This window comes from Engystomops pustulosus, chromosome 5 (genome assembly GCF_040894005.1).
Source record: "Engystomops pustulosus chromosome 5, aEngPut4.maternal, whole genome shotgun sequence".
Taxonomy (NCBI): Eukaryota; Metazoa; Chordata; class Amphibia; order Anura; family Leptodactylidae; genus Engystomops; species Engystomops pustulosus.
Window position 1 is genome coordinate 185,245,810 of NC_092415.1, and position 23,747 is coordinate 185,269,556.

Sequence of the window (23,747 nt, forward strand, 5' to 3'; positions counted from 1 at the left end):
GGGAAAACATTGTTCCTCATGCACACGGTAAAGTCGACAGCCTATTGTAGTCTCTCCAGTCTCACTCTGTGTCCCCACTCCTGGTGCCGTTGCTCTCCCTCTAAGCACTGCCACCAGCACCATGTTACACCTTGTGTGCCCATGCCAAATGTGTTCCCAACCAAACCCTGTCAACCTGTGGTTAAAAAGGCACCTTCGTCCACTTGGAAGTGCCAAGGCTTTGAGGTCCCTAGGTTGCTAGTAATGAGCAAAGGGTTGGTATTCTTATATTGTCCCATTCCTCAAGCCCATAATAATGTAAATAATTCTTTATTTATATAGCGCACACAGATAACGTAGCGCTACACAGAGCTTGCCAAAGCTTTCCCTGTCCCCATGGGGCTCACAATCTAATTAACCTAGCAGTATGTTTTTGGAGTGTGGGAGGATACCAGAGGACCTTGTACAACTCCGATTTTGCTTTTCTGGATATGGCTTGACCTCAACCTCATCTGTATATCCCTGCCCTGACCCCACCTACATCTGACTGCTCTGACCTCAGCCTGCGTCTGACCACTCTTTGCCTGACCTTTAGTTCTTTGCACTGGCTTTCCACAACCCACCAGGATTTTTTTTCTGCAATTTTCTGACCTTGGAATCCTGTTGCCGCAAAGTCCAAATTCCTGTATGTGGGTTAAAAGGTGAACAACAACAAGGTGACTTGGATCACACCTTTGGGATTAGCCCTACGTCAAACCGGTCTGGTGGCGCAGTCCACATTCCACTTCTTGTTATACAAACAAATTGTACTTCTGATTTATGCAAAGTGTGTGGAAAGCTTAGGGACACATTACCATAATAATAAAAAAAAAATCTGGCTTTATAGAATTGTACAAAATTGCTGTTATTTGTGAATCATACACAATATAATAACGTAAGAATACCCTTAGGATTAGGAAATAATCGCAGCTTCATAATGAGATCTTTGAGTTTCGAGAAGCATTACACAATCCCCCATCTTTGTGCGATCGCTGTGAGGATACCCACACCTCGTGTTATTTTGTGGACTGTACGACATTCATATTCTATGTTGCACGTCTGCATTAGTTCCCATTCAGCGTGCTGCTCAGCCACAATGCTGGCGCTGCCTACTACAAAGCAAAGCCAATCGCATTATGTCAGGGCTACCCAACTGGCCGCCATCCAAAGCTTTTCTATGACCTTCAGCTTCCCCCAGGGAGCGGCTTGGCTTAATTGTATGACATCATCATTCTGTAGGGGAATCCAGCCAGCAAGTAGATCATCGGAAGTGAATAGCAGCACATCTGCTTGGAAAGGCCTAAACCCTATGAATCAGCGGTGAAAAGTAGTCATACAAGGTCATTTTTCCGCAAAATTACGAATGCATTCCAGTCGTATAACAAAAAAGATACTGCCCCGATTTCACATTTGGTCCCAGGAGTCAGACACCCACCAATCAATGTAGGCCTTTTCTAAGGATAGTCCATTTAAAGGTTATTACCATAAAACCGGATTGTAGCATATCGCTAGGTTACGCCATCATTTTATAATGGGTCAGGGATTGACCCAAGTTCTCTCCGCTGGTTCCAAAAAGGAGGAGCATCCCTTTTACATGGTTTCCTGCACAGTACAGTGCAGCACATTCTGACTTAAAGGGGTTGTACAAAGATATACATGTATCCCGTATCCACAGTGTAGGAGAGGACTCCAATCTTATTGCCGGGGTCCGATCACTGACGAGAACATAGGTCCCTTCGATAATGAATTAAGCAGCAGGTCTATTGTTAAGGGATAACCAACAAACACAAGGGGTACGGAATGTGAATGGGGAACAGGCCAATCCTATGGACTAGGTTGATCTTTAAAAGGGTATTCCCCACTTCAGAAAATTTATGTTATTGTTTGTATGATGAAAAGTTATACAATTTTGTAATATACTTTCTGTATCAATTCCTCACAGTTTTCTAGATCTCTGCTTGCTGTAATTCTATAGAAAGCTTCTATGTTTACTTCCAGTGGACAGAAATCTGACCATGGACACACAGGTATACGGCTCGTTAGTATCACAGAGAGTAATCAGAGCTGTGTGTTATAATGAGCCGTGCACCTGTGTGTCCATGGTCAGATTTTTGTCCACTGGAAGTAAACATAGAAGCTTTCTATAGAATTACAGCAAGCAGAGATCTAGAAAACTGTGAGGAATTGATACAGAAAGTATAATGGAAATTTGTATTATTTTTCATTATTCAAACAATAGCAATTGCATGTCATGCCCCTTTAATGCACCCTCCACCCTGCTCCCTTAGCACTCCCCCCTCCTGTTTAACAGCCTGTGAAGCTGCATCCCGGAGGGGCTCTGTTGTCACCATCCAGGGCCCTTGTACCTCATTAGCATAATTTTTTAAAAAGTAGGTGTTAGAAGGGAGGAGGCCATGCATGAAAAAAATTTTTTTATAAATGATTAGTTTATCATGATGGATTTGGATGGTAGATTCCTTTAATTGTGTAAGGTATGGAAAAAAACCAAAACATTAAATTCTGTCTTCCGGCAAAAAGTAGGTGCATTTATGCCAACGTCACAACACAAAACACACAAGAGGGTACATTACACTCGCTATATTAAGTTATTTCTTCCCGGTCATCTTGATAAACCACTTTTTTTTGCAAACAAATTAAAATGACTATGGAGCAATTGTCGACAATGGTGATGGTTGTCATGGAATAAATCTGGAGAGATGGAGAAAATCAAGGAAATTCAAATTCCCCATCTGCTCACCTAGATCTGTATGCAAAGATATCATCAACACAAAAAGAACATTTGCTGCATGATAGCACAAGGTCGGATCCCGCAGATATTTAGCTGCCCACACATTGCCTGCTCATCACAATTATACCAATCGCCCCCAAGAGACATATAGGGAGGTATACGTTTCTAATTAATATCAATCTGTACAAACACAGAGCTCAGAAGTCAATGCAAACATTATGATATATTCAGATGCATTCAACATATTCAGATGCAGGAGAAGGTCCTCAGCATCTCCAAGGAAGCCTTCAGTATCTTAAGACGTAAATCCGCTGTTGAACAGTGATAAGTGCACGGAATATGAAGTGTTTACAGATTTACTCATCTTGGATTTATCCCAAATTCTAGCCTTTATTGTATTCAGAACTACAAAAGTGCTACTGTATATTGGTTGGAGTCAATCACTTTTCACTAGAGGTCAAAGGTTACCAGTCTTATGCCTAGTGCCACGTAAAAGGAAGTTTACCACCTCTACCAAGCATTACAATCTACTAGGAGAATGTTGTAGACTGTGATTTCCATCATATCTTTATTATTTATGTCCATTCTGCCATTTCCAAGTTATTCCCAGTTTAACTCGTATGCTAATTAGGCAGTTGGTGCACTTATGTCGTGTCCTCAGCCTCATAACACTGCTATTTCTGCCTAAATCAAGTCCCTTTTCCACCAATGTGGTCCCATACTTCCCACAAGTCAAATCCCTTGCTTATTTGAGAGTCTTATTGCAGCCTCTGGGTGCTGAGGATACAACCTTGGTACACCAACTGGCTCATTAGCATATGGATTAAAATGGGAATTTCTCAGAATTGGCATAACGGACAGAAATAATAAAGATACGTAGGAAATCACTGTGCATGGCTCTACACCATGCTACAAACATAAATATAAAGCTTGGGGAGGTGAAAGACTACCTTTAATGGCTAGTTATCTAAACTGTATGGGGGTGTCCCGATTTTCACCAATTGCAAAGGTCTGTAAAGAAAAAAAGGATCAGGCAGCTTTATACCAGTTATTTCGTTCTCAGAGGAGATAAGCAGGGGTGCAACTTGAGGAGGTGCATAGGGGTAGCAATCACAACCGGGCCCAAGAGGCTTATGGGGTATATAAGGTGTCACTTTTCCATACGAGAAGACTAGTATACCATACATTATAGTCAGGGGCCTGGACAGACATTGTACTGGGGCCCATCAGCTTCAAGTTACCGCACTGGAGATAAGCCTCCACAATATTGCTAAACGCTTCCGATTTCATATAAAGGATTTTGTGCAGGATTTACATAAAAGGGACAATAAATCTGCTATATGGTGATGTATGATGCAAGAGTTCCTATAGAAATTACAGTAAACCTCAGGTGGCTTTGCACAGGTTTAGTTCTGTACATGATCCAGACCCTAAATCTACATCATAACCCTCTCTCTGAACTCAAGTAAAGTAAGGGATCAGGTTTAAGGTCATCACCATTGTGAGAACTGTCTCCTCTCCTCTTCAATCTGTCACCTCTGAATGTTCTTCTGAAGTTCACCCGCCAATCATGTTGGGAAAGATCAAAGCTTCTGTCCATAATGAAAGGTGCGGCAATTAGAATGTTGTAAGCCAAATCCATAAAGTGCTTTACACCATGTCACAGGTATTACAATTGTGGGAAAACATAGGGAGCGAATGAGTGAGCTTAGGTATACAAATAGATATAGGCTACAATAACAGGACACATGTAATAGTGTAACCAGATCAACAAGGAATAACCTTATGGATTCATAGAAGCTGCTGACATTTTTGGAGTAACTGCTTTCTAGAGAGGAGGGTATGTACATAAGGACCCTTGCTGCTTAAAACCAGCTTTGTCAATCAAGGGAATCAGTGGGTTGCAAATCATTCAAATCCAAGTTATATAGTACAAAATTTCCCAGGGATGTGCCATCATTTTCTGTTTGGAAAAAAAAACAAAAAACCTATAAAGCAGTTTTTTTTAGAGTAAACAATTATTGTGCACCTTTTTTTTTTACTTTTTGTGCTGAGAGAATACATCGGACTCATAACTAACTATTGAGCCTGATGTATTCACGGGTAGAGCGAGCAATCCTCACTCTATAACCAGCACTGGAATGTCACTTCACGTGAATATAGGGGATTTTTGAACGATGTGTCCAATGTATTCACAAGGAGAGAATGTCCTTGTCTATATCTGACCCCTAGTCGTGATTACCACAGTACTGTGTAATCTATAATAAGCATGTCCATAAAGTGGGATAATTGTAAATAGAATGGGCTCCTGTACTATGTGTCCACCTCTAGCTGCCAAACTGGACAGGCTTTTTATATGCCATTCAGGCTATTGTATGTTCTCTCCGTGTTTGTGTGGGTCTCCACCGGGTCCTTCGGTTTCCTCCCACACTCCAAAACATACTTGTAGGTATATTAGATTGTGAGCCCCATTGGGGACAGGGACCGACTATGTGTAGTGTTGCGGTATCTGTGTGCGCTATATACATAAAGGAATTATTATTACTAACAGTATTTACCTATAGCTGTAATATTCTACCTATATATGGGGTATTATAAGAAGCTGACAGACCTTCCTTATATGAAATCTACCAACAGGATGAAGGAACGTAAACCAAGCACACTTTCATGCTGTTGTGTGCCCCCTCTGGCAGGATTGGCTTTTCATTTAGCTTCCTATGACCTTGTTTAAAAAAATATATATGCAAAATAGCCCGAGGGGCTCCAGGTTTAAATAACAGCTATGGAGCCCAAAGCCCAGGAATAATTGCATAATTTTTAAAGCCTTTTTGTTGTAAAGGTAAGGTCAAAGGAAGCTGTAATTAGAGCTGATCCTGTCTGAGGGGGCACACACCGATATGTCAGTGTGCTTGGTTCACAATCCTTCATCCTGGTGGTAGATTTCCTTTAAATTTACTAAATTCTGTCTGTCTGCAGTAGCCACTAGGGGGTAGCATTCTGTCTTTTTGTCCAATTATGCTCTGAATGTTCTATACCATCCAAATGTAAAAAAAACAAGTTAAACAATGTATATCAGCGTGACCATGCCCAAAAAGGACACTATTTTGCACTATTTCGGGAGAATTATGGTTTATGAATATGCCTAATGCCTCTGCCAGGCGTTTTCTTAGAAAATATGCAAATAGGACACTGCAAACAGTGTTAAACCTGCCCAACACCAGCCTGTACACATACAAAAAAGGACACCAAATGTTACGCTACTTCTAATAATAGGTTAAGAATTGTGGGTTGTTTCTCCATAAATTTGACATATCAAATGTAGAAGATAAGACTCATTATGAGTGTCAGTCCTCTAATCCAGCTGCTGCAGCCGAGATGTTTTCCAATGATAAAGAAAAAATAAAAACGTAAAAAAGACCACAAACAAAAAAAAAACAGAAGCAAGCATTTTCTAAAATGACCCAATTATTTCACTGTGGATGAAAAGATGATGCGCCTCTGGAATAAGAAAGATATTATAATCTATCCATTCCCTTTGATTTCATTCTGTCTTCAAAAACGAAAGAAAAGCCAAGAAAAGTCCCAAAAAACTAATGGACAAAGCCGGACTTATGATACATGTGCACCATAGTGTCCAATCTAAAGGCAGGATGTTATAGAGCAGGATGAGCAGAGCAGATTGTACAGTTACCGATCTGCTCTGTGCCTCCTGCTCTGTAACATGCTGTCTACAGAGAAGATATTGGGGCAGATTTACCAAGCGGTCTGAAAGTCAGAATATTTCTAGTTGCCCATGGCAACCAATCACAGCTCCCCTTTAAAATATTCATGAGTACTGCTAAAAAGAAAGCTGAGCTGTGATTGGTTGCCATGGGCAACTAGAAATATTCTGACTTTCAGACTGCTTGATAAATCTGCCCCACTATGTACAATCTGCACCACTCCTCCTGCTATATAAGATGCTGTGTGTAGATAGGCCATTATGTACGATATGATCAGCTCCTCCTGCTCTATAACGTACCGCCTGTAGTTAGGAAACTATGTACAACCTGCTCAGCTCCTCCTGCTCTAGAACATGCTGCATGTAGTTAGGACACTATGTATAATCTGCTCAGCTCTTCCTGCTCTATAACATGCTGCCTGCAGATAGGACACTATGTACAATTTGCTCAGCTCTTCCTGCTCTATAACATGCTGCTAGCAGATAGGACACTATGTACAACCTGCTCAGCTCCTCCTGCTCTATAACATGCTGCCTGCAGATAGGACAGTATGTACAATCTGCTCAGCTCCTCCTGCTCTAGAACGTGCTGCCTGTAGTTAGGACACTATGTTCAATCTTCTCAGCTCCTCCTGCTTTATAACATGCTGCCTGCAGATAGGACGCTATGTACAATTTTCTCAGCTCCTCCTGCTCTATAACATGCTGCCTACCTTTTATAAAAATGCAAAAAGGAAATACAATTGCTGTGTTTTCACTCTTCTTTCTGTGGAGCTTCATTTAGAGCAAGTAAAGATTGTTATGAACGAAAGAATAAAAATGGAAAGGAATATCAATTGTAGAAAAAAAGTGCATGTGAATGTATTTTTTATGTTAAGAAACACAAATTGATATTACAACGGCCCGGCCTCCATAGAACACGCATTTGACTAGATTTCTATTCTCCTACGCTCTAGTGGTATTTGAGAACATCTGTCACAAAGTGATCAACATCTCAATGTGTTACTGCGTATTCACAGCTCCAAAAAGCTAAACCAAATATACATCATGGGAGAGACGTTCTGGGAAAAATACACACACAATTTAATGTTACCATTACATCTAACAAAGGGGTGTGTCCCAACTGATAGCACCCAGTTGTCAATTAAAGGAAATGTGTCACTAGAACATATTCATCACTATCCATAATTAAGAATTTTCACTCTGGCTCCCTGTACAATGACCTCTACATAGATAACACTGACCCATCATTACATCACTACTGGCAATAGGTGATGTCACAGCTTATCTCCTCCTCCCTGTACAATGTCCTCTATATAGATAACACTGACCCATCATTACATCACTACTGACAATAGATGATGTCACAGCTTATCTCCTGCTCCTCCCTTTACAATGACCTCTATATAGATAACACTGACCCATCATTACATCACTACTGACAATAGATGATGTCACAGCTTATCTCCTGCTCCTCCCTGTACAATGACCTCTATATAGATAACACTGACCCATCATTACATCACTACTGACAATAGATGATGTCACAGCTTATCTCCTCCCCCTCCCTGTACAATGACCTCTATATAGATAACACTGACCCATCATTACATCACTACTGACAATAGATGTCATAGCTTATCTCCTCCCCCTCCCTGTACAATGACCTCTATATAGATAACACTGACCCATCATTACATCACTACTGACAATAGATGATGTCACAGCTTATCTCCTGCCCCTCCCTGTACAATGACCTCTATATAGATAACACTGACCCATCATTACATCACTACTGACAATAGATGATGTCACAGCTTATCTCCTCCCCCTCCTGTACAATGACCTCTATATAGATAACACTGACCCATCATTACATCACTACTGACAATAGATGATGTCACAGCTTATCTCCTCCTCCCTGTACAATGACCTCTATATAGATAACACTGACCCATCATTACATCACTACTGATAATAGATGATGTCACAGCTTATCTCCTCCTCCTCCCTGTACAATGACCTCTATATAGATAACACTGACCCATCATTACATCACTACTGATAATAGATGATGTCACAGCTTATCTCCTCCCCCTCCCTGTACAATTACCGCTATATAGATAACAGTGACCCATCATTACATCACTACTGACAATAGATGATGTCACAGCTTATCTCCTCCTCCTCCCTGTACAATGGCCACTATATACATAACACCACTGACCCATTGCTATTCCCTGCACAGAGCTTGTCTATCGTCTCCCCAAGTCTTTTGCATCTACGGTTGAGATGCTTTGAAAACAGAATAAAAAGGAACTAGTTTTATAAAGCAGAAAATGCAGAGGATAAAAATGAACATATAACACCCATTGCTGATTCACCCTACAGCTTCATGTCCACCCACAAACTGTTATTTTACTAGTAATTCCTGTTACCTCTGAACAAAGAAAGAAGTATAAAAAGATCTGTTCCTTTTTAAAGCCGCACTCCGCTCTGCCTGATTCTGGCCTTGTATTTGCCAATAATTGCTGTTTCAAAGATTACCGAGGCTGTTTTTCGTTTAAAAAAAAATGTTGATATATACAAGGAGCACAGTATGATTTTGTTATGGGGGGACTATATTTAATATATGCGGGGCACGGTGTGGATGGTTGTGTTGTGGGAGGTTAATATTATTTAGGAGCATAGTGTGGGACATAGTTGGTATCCAGTCGACATTATATTGTAAGCGACCATTGTATTTTCAAGGGTACATTTTGGAGATAATTTGTGAGTGCTGCCTCCTCTTCACAGCCCTAGGATGTCACATCTATTGTCACAATGACTGTTTGTAGTTCAGTCCCAGTCAAGTGCACAAAAAGAGCTGCAATACTAAGCATAGCCATTATACAATGCACACCGCTGTGCTTCAGGAAACTACGAAGAAGCCACATTGATCAACCAATCCCTGCAGTCACTTCATATAATGGATCAAAAGGGGTTCTACACTCATTTGATATTAATCACCAACTTAAGTATGGGCGATCAATAAATAAATTTCTGGAAGAGCTCCATAACAAATCACACCCCCATTATGGCAAACATATGACGTTATAAAACATAGGGTTAGGCTCTCTTTGCTCTAATTTTCTTCAGTTTCCTACACTGCTGGAGGCAGGTAGACTCCATTTAAAGGACATCTACCATCAGTTTACTGATGGTAGATGTGTCCTAATATTAAGTTCCTGAGGGACTTCTTTTATTATAACTCTATATGCTGCGATTGCAGAAATATAGAGTTATAAAATGTATGCAAATAACCATGGGGAGCTCAGGGAGCCTAGTATTTTAATTTATGTACTCCCCTTAGCGTAGGCAGAGTTGACCCTACAGAACTCAAGACTTCCTCCTGCAGTCATGGGCAGCCAGGGGCGTAATTTGAGGGGATGCAGAGGGTGCGGACGCAACCGGGCCCAAAAGGCTTTGGGGCCCATGGAGGTGTCACTTTCCCATATGAGAAGACTAGTACTATAAATCATACATTATATTCGGGGCCCTGGAACAGACTTAGCACTGGGGCTCATCAGCTTCAGGTTACCCCACTGCGGGTAGCCCAGGATGTTTCACTCTGGGCACCATTTTGAGGCAACACATCCTTGGCTGTCTGGGACTACAGAAAGAGTTTGTTGCTGTGCAGAGCCAGACTATCATTAGAACTCCTCTTCTAGACTTCACTATTCTTCATGTTCCGGGGACCCTGGATGGATGTTTCAATATTAATCCTTCTTCCTACTGTATTGTTTGCCTCAAGACACTGATATGCTTGAAAGCTTTGACAGAGCAAGGAGCAATAATTACTACTAAAAAAAGCACTTTTCAATATAGAAGTTAGTTTTGGTTGATGTTTGGGAACTCTGTTCACCATTACTTACCTACACAGATGCATTCCGACAATAAGAACTGGTTTCCTTAGGCTAGAAACTTTTTTTAAATTTCGCCATGTTGAAAAGAAACAGCATGATCATACCAAATGCATTTCAAACCTCCTATAAGTTCTTACTCATGGCTGGTCTATGGCAAAAAACCTATAGGAACAATGGTGGCGAACCTATAGCACAGGGGCCAGAAGTGGCACCCAGGCCATCACCCCAGAAGGGTGTTCACCAGACAAGACTTAAATAATCTTCCTGCTGAATCTTCTTGCAATGATAGAATTTGCCCTCCTCCTTTCAACTGCATTAATGTCCTCAGGAGGCTGATATGATTGAAAGTTGAAAAAGGGAGAAATAAATTACTGTTAAAATTGTTGTGCTGGCACTTTGCAATAGATAAGTGGCTTTTGGTTGAAGTTTGGGCACTCAGATTTTAAAAGTTTCGCCATCACTGCTATAGGAGGTTCAAAACGCGTAGGTCAGATTTCACATCCTATACTTGTGCATCGGGACTCCAAATATTAGGAAATACAAATCCAGTAGGACTACAATATACCTTAGTATGGTTTACAGGAGCTGCAAACACAAAACTATAAAAATTTAGACTACTTTAGTATAGCTAAATTCTTGATGGTTGGCAAAGAACATTGGTGTTGTGTATGCTTGTCCCGCAGACAGCTAACTGACTACAACAAAATTTCTTTTTTTACCAGTACATCCAAAATACAAGCCTACTTTATTGGCCTATATATAAACATGTATTCCATTTTTTGTTTATAAGTTCTATACAAATGAGGTGAGCGCTGTGGTTTCTTGACCTCAGCACCATGCGGCAACATGGGTTTCAGATCCCAGCCGACTACAAATTGATCACTACTCTAAAGATTTCAGACCTCCTATAAGTTCTTATCTTATGGTCCACCCATGAGAAAGAACCTATAGAAGATTTGAAACACACAGGTATGATCAGACTTCCGATCCTACAGCTTTGCAAATTGATCTACTATTCCTCAGATAGATGTCCAAAAATTGGACAAAACTTTGAAATCTGAAGAATCTGAAGTTAGTGTGGAATCTAACGTATGTTGTAGCCATATTTTGTGAATGAGGCCCAAAGCAAAAAATGCAAAAGGTACTTGGGAAGACAAGGAGGTGGCTAGAGAAACAGCTCAAATGTCTCCATGTCCTGCGGGTAAAGAGAAAACAAAGCATCAATACAAGTTATCTGACAATGACCATTATCTACCAATGAGATTAATCTGATTATTCCGGCCTGTGGTGCGGTTCTCAGCTGCTGCCCACTACTTTGTCTTGTGTTGCTACAGATACAGCAAGATGCGCTCTGCAATCTCACATGGACACCGCCACATAATCAGCCGCGCCAGTCAAGTGTTTCTTTCACAGCTCACAAGTAATGATAAATGGTTTGTCAGACGTGGACAGAAAGCAGCAGGCTACCACCGAGAGATGGCCAAATGATGTCACTAGCACCTGTACATCCCAGCGGGTATATACGCAGCACACTGTGGGAGCCAACACCACACCGGCGCATGTATCTGGGTCAGTATACTGAGAATATTAGGCGATGTCTACTCTAGCATATGCCTTGTGCGGAGGAGAACGTCCACAATTTCAGAATCTATAGCCCACCCAAATTTCTATTTGTTAAGCCTTACAAGCAGCTACTTTGCAATATGTGGGGCCCCAAGGAAATTTATGTCTTGAGAGTGGAGAGATCTATAGTCTAGCTAAAATAATAAAACATTAAAAGGGGTCCAGCCACAAATTTAAAAGGACGTTTGCTAGGGAATGAGTAAAGCTAGGTCAGCGTGAAATGGTTAGTTGTCTTATGCAATTTGATGTAACCAAGAACCTCCAAATCGATTTGTTAATGTAACCTAGCGGCAACAGACCATTGTATAGTGTGTGGATGTGTGGTCCAGGTCTTCCTCTCTCCAAATGTTGGAATATTTTGAATTCTGTCTCCCCATATATTTCACTTTTTCTTGGTATCAGCACTCCGCCCCATGTGTTCTTAATTCGCAGGAGACGGCATATAGTGGCCGCCTACTAGCGCGAAGTCAAATTCCAAGACAAGATAGTATGGTGAGAATTCAAGACCTCTTCTCACGGTGCGGTACTGCATGGCATTCGCTTTCTGTGTTGTGGTCCTGGTGGGGAGCCGGTACCCAGAACCATGAGTGATTGGCCCGCCAGTATAGGCACTGGGGGAGGGGGTGATGGTTCTTGGTCTCTGCTGGTGCTGTTTTGCAACTACAGTGGACACCATGTGGGCTTATTTACCAAGTGTCCGTGGCCGCACTTTCGTCGGGTTTTCCGACGTTTTCAGGATTTGCACCACTGGGACAGGTATATAACTGGGGATTGTGTCACACGCGATCGGATTTAGGCACGGCTGCACATGCTTTCATGCGACAGAAATTTGGGGAGGGGGGCGTCCGAGGATCGACTGATTCGGACTAAACGCGGGATTTAACATTCAAATTGTGTCGCAAGATCAAGCGCTTACATGCACCAGGAAGAAGAAGGTGAACTCCAGCGGACTTGTGCGGGGAAGCGGCACATGCAGGATATCGGGCGCACAATCTTAGTGAATGGAGATACAGTGCATTATCGTCGGGAACAATGTACTTTGGGTGAACTCCTTACACAGGTAAGTAAATGTGCCCCCATGCGATGCCGCATCCACTGATGTAGGGACCCACTTAAACGAGGTCTCTTTGATGTGCTTAGTTGGCTTATGCAAACTGAGCAAAATCCAACAAAGAACCTCAGTTTGTTTTGTTAATATAACATTGTATAGTGTGTGGATATGTGGTCTAGATCTTTCTCTGGACCTTCCAGCACATCAGGGGGCCGGTACTCATTAATGTTTGCGCACCACCTCCATGAACACGACCCCTACATCAAAGGTTGGAGGGATCTTGGACTCTAGTGACATTTAACAGCAGTAACATGATGAGTGACCCTTCCAGCCTAGCCGGCAGCGTCCACTTTGGAGTGGAGAGATCCACCGCTCCCACTCCGATCCTTTCCTATCCCACACCATGGGAACAGGGTTCTTGCCCCATACGTTTTTTCCAGCAAATCTAGAAAACTCCTTTAAACATTGCACCCTACCCCTTCAAGTGTTACCAAAGCCATCTGAATTCTCAAGTAATATATGACAATATTATAAGAATGGATGGATTTGGATATTGCATACAATTAGAGCTCTAATACTAATATGAGGTCCTCATATTATGTACATTATATTAGCACTATACTGTAGTATCACATGGTCCGCACATTGTACTATTGCGCTATGTGGGTGCATAATGTGTGTAACATTATTAGTATAAAGTGCCCATGTATCATTTGTTGTGACCTTTCTACCATATACATTTCCATACGCTTAATATTCCATAATAACGTTTCATACATATTTCAAAATTGACATAAAAGTCAGGACTGGAGACTGAACCTTTTGATTTCATTTTTTTTCGATGAGTTGGCTCTAGCTGACGGATTAAACATACATATAATGGATACAAATGATGATTTACTAGGACTATACCTCTCATGAGAGGTTACTATGGTTCATTTTCCAAGCCCCCTACTGTCGATGCTCAGCACGAGTTCACCGTATAGCTGAAATTGCTGGGAAAAGGTCTTTTTTTTTACCTCCCTCCAAGAAATAGTTCTTTTTAGTTAAGTAAATGGAGAAAAAAAAAATAACTTGCAATTATTAGAAAGCAAGAAAAGGTTGTGTGAAGTTTCTGCATTGAGGTTTATTATGTAATCTAGATCACTGCTGGCTTATCAAACAAAGGGAATAGAAATTCTCCAAACAGCGCGCCCAGGGTTTTACTGGAGCGGGATTGTGACAGCCGTCACTGATCAAGGTTTTGCTTGAATTTCCCATTTATGTCACAGAAGCCAGCGGTTGTCCTAGATAAAGCTAAAAAGCCTCATTGATCAAGTGTCACCCACCTCTGAAAAACTGCCTGCGGGAGACAAAGGGATGGGATACTATAAGCTCATAGGGATTTCTTCTGATCCTGATCACACTTGCAGCTACAGGGACACGGACGACATTTTTGGCCGTGTGTTATCCGTCCATCCAATAGATCAGTTGTGGCGTACCTATGGCACTGGTGCCAGAGATGGCACTCGGAGGCCTCTCTGTGGGCACACGGGCTGTCTCCCAGGCACAGAGTTTGCCAGACGTAGCATCTTCCTGCAGTCTAGGGCAGTCCAAGTAGTGACCTGCTATTGTAAAGTGACCCATCCTGTGCTCCTGTGTCTGAAGAGTTAGGAGGTGTGGACAGGGTCGGATTGGAGCTCCAAAATTCTGGTAGCAATAAGTTTGTTACTGCCTAAATAGCCGTGTTGGCACTTTGGGAAAAGCTAGTGTTCTTTGGGTCTCATTTTGGGCACTCGATCTCTAAAAGGTTCGCAATCACTGCAATAGATAGATTCATGTTTTTTTATGGGGTGCAGTATTCATGACCCATCTAGCTAGTCCTATAACTGCCCTCCTACACCGATGTCACATGGGCCACAAATAATGGACCAGGGATCAGTTGTATTGGGAAAGCACACTGACCAATGAAAGTGAATAGTTCTATTCACTTGACGTTTTTTATTTTTCCCGTACTATCATTGCCTCGAGAAAGTATCTCACACGCAGCGCACACAATCCAAGTGCAGTCAGTTTTTCACAGATCCATCGTTATAGAAAACATGGGCCACGTTCCTAATTTTGTTTTGGATGTGCTTGACAAAAGAAAAAGGGTGAAACTGTGATCCAACATGACAGAATAGAATCACAGACAAAACATTGAAGGAAATCGAATGAAAATACTGCTAAAACTCTGCAGCTAGTCCAACAGTACCAAAAACAGTTGATCTCTGATGTGGTTTAAAGGGGTTGTCCAGTGACTACCACCTTTTTGATTACCACAGGAAAGCTTGATCGTTAGGGGTCCTAGTAATGGGATCACAGCTCAGGCTACAGAGCCCTTCCCTGCTGTAACTTCACAGGGTGTTACAGTGTACAAGGAGTGTTCCCCCTCCCATGTGTGCTGAAACTTCCTCTGCTGTAGTGAGATTACATCATGCAGTGGGAGGGGGGGAAGTGCCAAGTGAACAGAGGTAGACAGTGTAACAGCCTGTGAAGCTGCAGCACAGAGGGGGCCCAGGTAATGCCCCCAAGCCTTTAGCTCATTAGCATAATTTTAAAAGTTGATTTTAGAAGGAAGAATACCATGGATATTAAATGTAAGAAGGTTATCACAGTCATGATGCCTGAGTCTATGAGTAAGTAGTTTATTATGCTGAATTTTGATGGTAGATTTCCTTTAATCTTTGTACCGAAACAGAATTTTGCTGCCAGAATCCGCAGCAATAAGAAAAATACTGCTTAATAATATTTATTATACATATAAAACATGCAGCATACATGAGATCCACTATGGATTTTTCCATTTCCATTAAAAGAGGAGAAATCTGCTGCAAATTTACAGCAGAAACTTGACATCTTACATATTTAAAAAAAAATGGGAACCCCAACCTTGATTTTTAAAGGCATTATAATCCAAAGCATCTTTTCTGTATGCAAATCTGCATGCGAGAAGTACAGGGGGCCCTTAAATTTAATGTAAAAGCCCAAATTTGCAAAAACCATTTCTATCCAAATCAGCGGATATATCCAATATAGATTGGATTTATAGTGTAGACCTCTCAGCTATGGAGTAAACATCCTGTACCCTGGGGGACAAGCAGCTGTCAGAACTGCCAGGCCATGGATATACGTCTACATGGATGAGTGATCTGAGGAGAACATAGAGCATAGACATAGATACTATATATTGTATATACCGTAATATGCATTTACACACTGTGCAAAAAATACATTAACAGTCCCACGTAATGCAGTGCACAGCCGAATTTGGAAATCATATGTACATCCCCCCCCCCTCTGCTTCTCATTTGCACACATGGCTTCATTCATCCCGACTCCACATGAGCGGCGGAGGAAGATCTCCTTTATCACACATACAGACAGCACATAGCAGCTGCATCAGTTCCCATTATTCTCTATTCAGGGCTGTGTACAGTGAACGAATCTGCTGTCTATACAATCTGCTATCATTCTGGGACTAAAGCTGCCCATAGGCTGAAACCTCGTGAACCAGAATTCCAAAATGTGTCACTACAAAGAGGGATGGGGCGCACAATACCATAAACGTACATTGGTAGAAGGGAATTTTATTGGAAAAAAAATTGGAAAAATGTGCCTAAGGCTTTCTCCAATTCTACTGTTTATATGGAAGGAGAGCGCAAATTCTTGCAGGACAGTATATTGAAGATTATTATTGAAGAGTTAAAGGGAACAAGTCAACTTTCTTCACCCCATTAAATTACCAGTCTCATCATGTTGGGTATGAAATGTCCTTTCTAGAATTTCCTCTTTTATGTGGAATCTCAGCCGTAAAAAATTTTTCCACAAAAGTCATGTAAAAAATTAGAGAAGAGTCATATTTGCCTGAGAGGAGTGAAGTTTAGAGGCTGCAGGGGGAGCATCATTCCATGCCCATGTCTTAAAGGGAACCTGTCACCAGGAGACCCATTTTTAGCACTCCCCCAGTCCCCACAGAGCATAGTACATACACTGCCAAAGTGTTTTTGTATTAAAAATTGGTTTTACAGAAAAAAGATCTGTTGTATTGTACCTTTCATTAGCATCTGCTGTGTGACTAGGCAGTTGCCAATTGGGAGGACAGGAAAGGAGCAGTTCCCCCCACTCTTGGGAAACATGTGACCTTTTCAAATATATGAAAACACCCATCACTGGGCTTAGCGACGCCCCCTGCTCCTCTACAGCCAATCCGGAGTGAGGGGAGTTATTCATATATTTGAAAAGGTCACATGGAGAAGCTGTTTCCCAAGGGTGGGGGGGAAACTGCTCCTTTCCAGCCACTCCCAGGGGACGAATGCCTAGTCACACAGCAGATGCTAATGAAAGGTACAATATAACATATTTATATTTTTTCTGTAAAACCTATTTTTTTATACAAAAACACTTTGGCAGTGTATGTACTATGCTCTGTGGGGGGGGGGGGGGGGGAGTGCTAAAAATGGGTCTCCTGGTGACAGGTTCTTTTTAAATTCTATAGTACCCTCTTTAGTGTCATATTAAAAATAATAATCTAATTTTTTAGATCACATAAGGCTTGTGGTTCAGTGATGTCGAGACACTCATATCTTCATTTCTATAGTACCCTTTTTAGTGTCATATTAAAGATAAGAATCTAATTTTTCAGATGCCATCAGGCTTGTGGTTCACTGATCTACAGAACCGGAAATACAGGCAGTTAAAGACAGACATAAAGGGAGATTTATCACATGTGCCTGACATAACAATGGTCTAGTTGTTGATGGCAACCAATCAGAGCTCAGCTTTCATTTTATAAACATCAGTGGGAAAATGAAAGCTGAGCTCTGACTGGTTGCCAGGGGAAACTAGAACAGTTCTGCTCTCTGACACTTCTGATTTTGTTCCCCCATAGCTGGGAACTGCTGCAGACAAAGATCTAGTTCCTTCCTATTTCTGCCCAAAACTCTGGTTCTGTAGCTCCCAGAACCACCAACCTGATGTGCTTTGAAAGGTGAGATTCCTAAATCCTTCTAGTTTTCTAGGTACTATAAAACCAAGGATAGTCTGCAATGACACTCCAGAATTCAAGGGGTCTACAAAAAAAACTGGATATCATCTGTGTACAATCCGTTTTTTCCACAGATGAGGATGAAAAATCAATTTTTTTTCTCTCTTTAATTTTTAGCTAACCATGTGTACAGGAAAAAAAGGATGAAATACGGACAAGACCAAAAAAAAGTGCAGATACAACACAAACAACAAAATGACACATTTGCTGGAAGATGCGCAAAAGGCACACACAAGCCCATAGACATCAATGTAAGGAAACGCAAACTGCAAAGCCGCGGCAGAAAGGTGACACCATTTATTTTCCGGATCGAACAACCATGTACTGTGTTGAATAAAATAAATTGTCTACTTAAATTTCAGTCACTTTAGAGCTACTGTAAAATTCAGAGGAATTTCAGCAGCAAAATTCGCACAGATAAACAACACTCTGATTGGTGCAGAAGACAAATATTCAGGTAATTAGTGGGGGGGGAGGTCCAAGGCCTCGATAGACAACAATCACAAATTTATCACCTATCCATAGATTATGGTAGTTCTTTACTGTTGAAAGTCAGAGCTTATGTGGATTTTGATGCAATTGTGGAGCCAAGTCCAGGAGGAAGACCAAGCTTAAAGGGATTGTACCAACTATTTATAGTAGGGGCTTGAATGTTAGGAACCCCAACTATCATGAGAACGGAATCCTAGGCAATCCTGACAACAGGGGTCCTGCCGCTTCCATTCAATTATAATGGAGTGTCAAAAAACTGCTGCATCCAGACAGCAAATTCTTCTTAAAGGGCATCTACCACCAGGATGAAGGACTGTATGCAAATGAGCCTGAGGGGCTCCAGGCTCCATAGGTGTCTCAGTCTCATTTGCATACAGTCTTTTATCCTTACCCTTGTGCTTAAGCTAACTGGGGCTCCAGTTCTCGTGATCAGTGGGGATCCCTGCAGTTGGATCCCCACCCATCACCAATCTGATTGGTACAACCCCTTTAAATCCATTCCTAATTAACCCCCTCCTGTTACTGCTATGTGTAGTACCAGCTTCAATGTCATCCAGGAGGGATCGTCAGCCTTTTCTGTCCAAAGAAAAAAAAAAGCTCAATATTTTGTCAACATAGTAACGTAAAATATTTCTATCTCTAAACAGCAACAAGACAGAGCACATAAAATCTGCTATCAGATAACACAGTAGGTGTCAACAATGTTAGACTTCTTTCATTACGTTGTTTTAGAAGGCATTTTATGTAACTTTACTGCTATAAGCAGATCACAAGAGGCTCATATGATCAGTGGTAATGGAAAATCTAGTAGTAATTGTTCAGTTCCCTACAGCGCCTCCACAGGGGGAACTGAGCATTACACAACTGTCTACTAGAAAGATTCTTGTATTCACTTTCTGTTGTAAAGGACCATGGTCCAGAACTGGGGAACTCCTCATTCATTAATTTTTTTTTTCTAGTGGGTATATGTAAATGTTTTAATGATTTTTTTTAACCTGGACAACTTCTTAATCCAAGATTGCCCGGATTGCCAGGAATGATCAAACCAACAAAACCGGATCCACTTTGGCTAATCAGTGGGCTAAGTTGACCAAGGATTCCTGTAAAACCCAGGAGCGTAACTACAGTGGTAGCAGCCATAGCAGCGGCTATGGGGCCCCCAGTTTCTGGGGGCCCCATCATCTGAACTGACACTAAAGTATTGAAGATGTGCCACGTTATATACATATTATGCCGCACTTTATACAGCATAATATGTATATGTGTATAACTTATAGGTAATGTATATATGCTGTATATGTGCGTGTATCTGTGATATGTATATGCTGTATGTATATTTGGTATATGGTATGTGTGTATATATGTACTGTGTATATGCTCTATATGTGTGTGTATGTGTTTAAGAGTGTATAAATATGTGTGTATGAATTAAGAACTGTATGTTTATGTATACATCTATGTAAATGTGCGTAATATGTATATTTGTAAGTGGGAAGGTGGCCCCTTTCAGAAGTCTGCTATGGGGCCCTGCCTCTCCTAGTTGCGCCCCTGGTAAAACTCCTTATGTTCTCATGAGAGCAAGGAATTTTGCGACACTCATGGTGGAGCAATGGAGCGTCAGGACACATGCTGTCTTACACTTTACTCAAGTAGCAAGAGCAGCACCCTGTTTTTTGTGAACAATTGAGGGTTCACATGATTGTAGGGGTCCCAGCAGTAAGAGTCCACCGTTGAGATTGTTATCTCCCATTGTATGCTATGGGTAGGGGATAACAACAATACTTGGCACAGCCCTTTTAACTACAAGTTTGTCTCAGTCAAATGAATGGAGTTGTGTGAATGAAGTCCAGGAGCCAGACCTCTATAGATCCAATACTGAGGTCATGAGTTTTATTACCTTTACTTAGTTCAAGTTCTACAGGAGTGAACACATATGTGGCCAGTAGACGAGGAGGGTGCTGGTACCATAAAACAGCTTCCAGCTCCATAAGGTAGCATGTAACAGGCTAAGTTAATACATTTTATAACATATCTCCCAATAGATTTCTACAAGGGCATAAGTAAGACCTAAAGGTGCTTTTCCACGGCGTGGTACCAGCTTTGAGTTGGTTCTACTTTGACTGCAGAAAAGAAAGCACCTGGTACTGGGTAATTTTTTTTTAGACTAACCAAAATGGTACTATAGTAACACCGATCCAAGCTGTTACTTACTTCTGCAATGGAAAAGCAATCACATGGTAACCAACCTGAATTGTTCCAAACCAAATTGAGCCAACCCTGTACAATGCAGTGAAATGGGGCTTATAAAGAGCTAGGGGACAGCAAGGGGATCTCTGATGTATGTGTCCAACCTTAGATCCTGGCTCAGACTGGTCCAAGAGTGAACAGGTTAACATCTTGATGCACTTAGGCCCAATACAGTCCCAACTCTGCACGACCTAGACCAATTCAGAGTAAAATTGATAGTATTGTCTTAAATAAAATGATCTAAAATAAGTAAAAAGTTACATTATTTCATAGTCAACATCATGAACATTCTACAATAAATAGATAATAATCAGAAGACACAACCATAAATTCATAAGAAACATCTGAAAAATTGACTACAACCACATGTCAGCACCAAACGGACAAATATTTCTGATCTAAGTAACATCTATATAATGACAATATTTCATATGATGTGCAGTTATTCAACCAGACTGGAATCTGTATAGTTATGGTGATCACATTGAATCCAAATCTATGAAATGAAGGCAGGTCACTGCGGGGTGAGGGGTGTAGAGGTCACCAATGAGGCCAGTGATAGGCACGTCATTGCAAAACAATGGTAAAGTAGCTGGCATCGGGCATGGAGAGTGCCAATTAGATTATTTTAACATGAGGCTTTGCATTGGACAACCTCTGCCAGTCAATGTCTTATTTGGGCTTATATTGGGGGTACAATATTACAAGTGGCGATCCAGTGCGTGATTGGGTTCAGTCATTACATACAATATATACAAAAATGGCGTTTAGGCCCCTGGAGAACCCATCAACCATAATAAAACTTAACTTTTATTTACATTTAGAGAAAAAAATGGCTCCACAAATCAGCACAATGTATACACAACAATGTATACACAACACCAGCCCTATAGGTAAAGAATGTTATTAGACCACACACAGGTCAATCTGATGAGGATCTTCTCTATGGAGTATAAATATTCCTATATTTATACAGAATTGCCATGGAAAGTCAAGCCCTATGTCACAAATATCAATCATATATGTATTTCCAGGCATACAATGAGATCAGTGTATAGAGCAGTGATGGCGAACCTTTTAGAGGCCGAGTGCCCAAACTACAACAAAGACCTGCTTATTTATCGCAAAGTGCCAACACAGAAATTTAATTTGTGATTTATACTCCCTTCTCTGTCACAGTTTTCATTGATACCAGCACCCTGAGTACACCAATAAAGCAGAAAATAGTCCCAGGTTGAGCTGTCACTTTAATATAGCTCTGTGCACAGCAAGTCCTGGGCTGTCTGGGACTGCAGGAAGATACCTGGAGTCATCTCTGGTGATGGCCTGAGTGCCCACAGAAAGGGCTCTGAGTGCCACCTCTGGCACCAGTGCCATAGGTTAGCCATCACTGGTATAGAGTATCAGCCACCGAGGACAATCAAACACCAGATTCCCCCATGATATTAATCCAATAAGGAAACAAATCCACAGCAAAGGATGATATGTAACAGTATAGACTGGAAACAATGTAACATCATTGTAATCCATGGCTGAAGTTCTGTATAGTCCTGCGCCGGGTTATGATGATGATGATGATAACATTCCAGCTGTGAGGAAGAGGTTCTGCAGCAGCTGCACTTACCGTCTATGTTCTCCCGGTCACTGATGTGCTGCAGGTTGCAGCCAGTGTCCTCCCTGCTGATGTCCTGCTCTGGTCGGTAGCTCTCCAGCCTGGAGTGGGCATTTCTCCGCAGTTTGGGGCTGGAGGACACGCAGCAGGACGTGGTGTTCCCCATGTCAGCAGATGAGGGCAATGATGGGGGAGAGCTGAGCTAGATGTCAGATGCCAGGGCTGCTAGCAGGGCATCTCCCATCATGGTGGAGCCAGCACACAGGCATCTCCTAGGCTGCTCCTGGTCTCTCAGCTCCTGCTCCCTGGTACAGGGACTCCTCCTCCCTCTCCTCCCCAGCACCAGCACCACAGCCCGGGGCTGACACTGACAACAGGTTCCGGTTCAAAGGGGAGGAAGATGGGAGGAAGATGTGTGTGAGGGAAGCCCTGTCATGTGCATGTAGCAGAGCTCACAGGGTGACAGCTAGTGTCTGCACAGCTCCGGCTTACAGTGCAGGGGGCAGACAGATCAGTGTCCCTTAAGGACTAGTTCACATTTCAGCAAAAGAAACCGCAAAGAATTTGCCTCACTTTCATTTCCAGGGAAGGCAGACCTCTGCCAGCAGTGGATTATCTACTGAAACTGCAGTGTGTGGGTACATGTATATAATATATATGCCAGGGGGTACATGTATATAATATATATGCCAGGGGGTACATGTATGTGACATATACACAAGGGGACACATGTATATAATATATACGCCAGGGGGTACATGTATATGACATATATGCCAGGGGGTACATGTATATGACATATATGCCAGGGGGTACATGTATATGACATATATGCCAGGGGGTACATGTATATAATATATATGCCAGGGGGTACATGTATGTGACATATACACAAGGGGACACATGTATATAATATATACGCCAGGGGGTACATGTATATGACATATATGCCAGGGGGTACATGTATATGACATATATGCCAGGGGGTACATGTATATGACATATATGCCAGGGGGTACATGTATATAATATATACGCCAGGGGGTACATGTATATGACATATATGCCAGGGGGTACATGTATATGACATATATACCAGGGGGTATATGTATACAATATATACTCCGGGGGGTACATGTATATGATATATACTCCAGGGGGTACATGTACATTATATATACACCAGGGGGTACATGTATATGACATATACGCCAGGTGGTACATGTATATGATATATACACCACACCAGGGGGTACATGTATAT

The 23,747-nt window shown here is 41.7% G+C and overlaps 1 protein-coding gene across 1 annotated transcript in view; it reads right to left on the bottom strand.

Moving 5' to 3' along the window:
- CCNY (cyclin Y) overlaps nucleotides 1-22,947 on the bottom strand; it is a 99,679-nt gene extending 76,732 nt beyond the window's left edge. Inside the window, exon 1 of the mRNA XM_072154011.1 lies at nucleotides 22,496-22,947. Within this exon, the coding sequence (XP_072010112.1) occupies nucleotides 22,496-22,649 (154 nt within the window). The 5' untranslated portion in view covers nucleotides 22,650-22,947. The remainder of the gene's footprint in view (nucleotides 1-22,495) is intronic.
- Nucleotides 22,948-23,747: the final 800 nt, after the last annotated feature.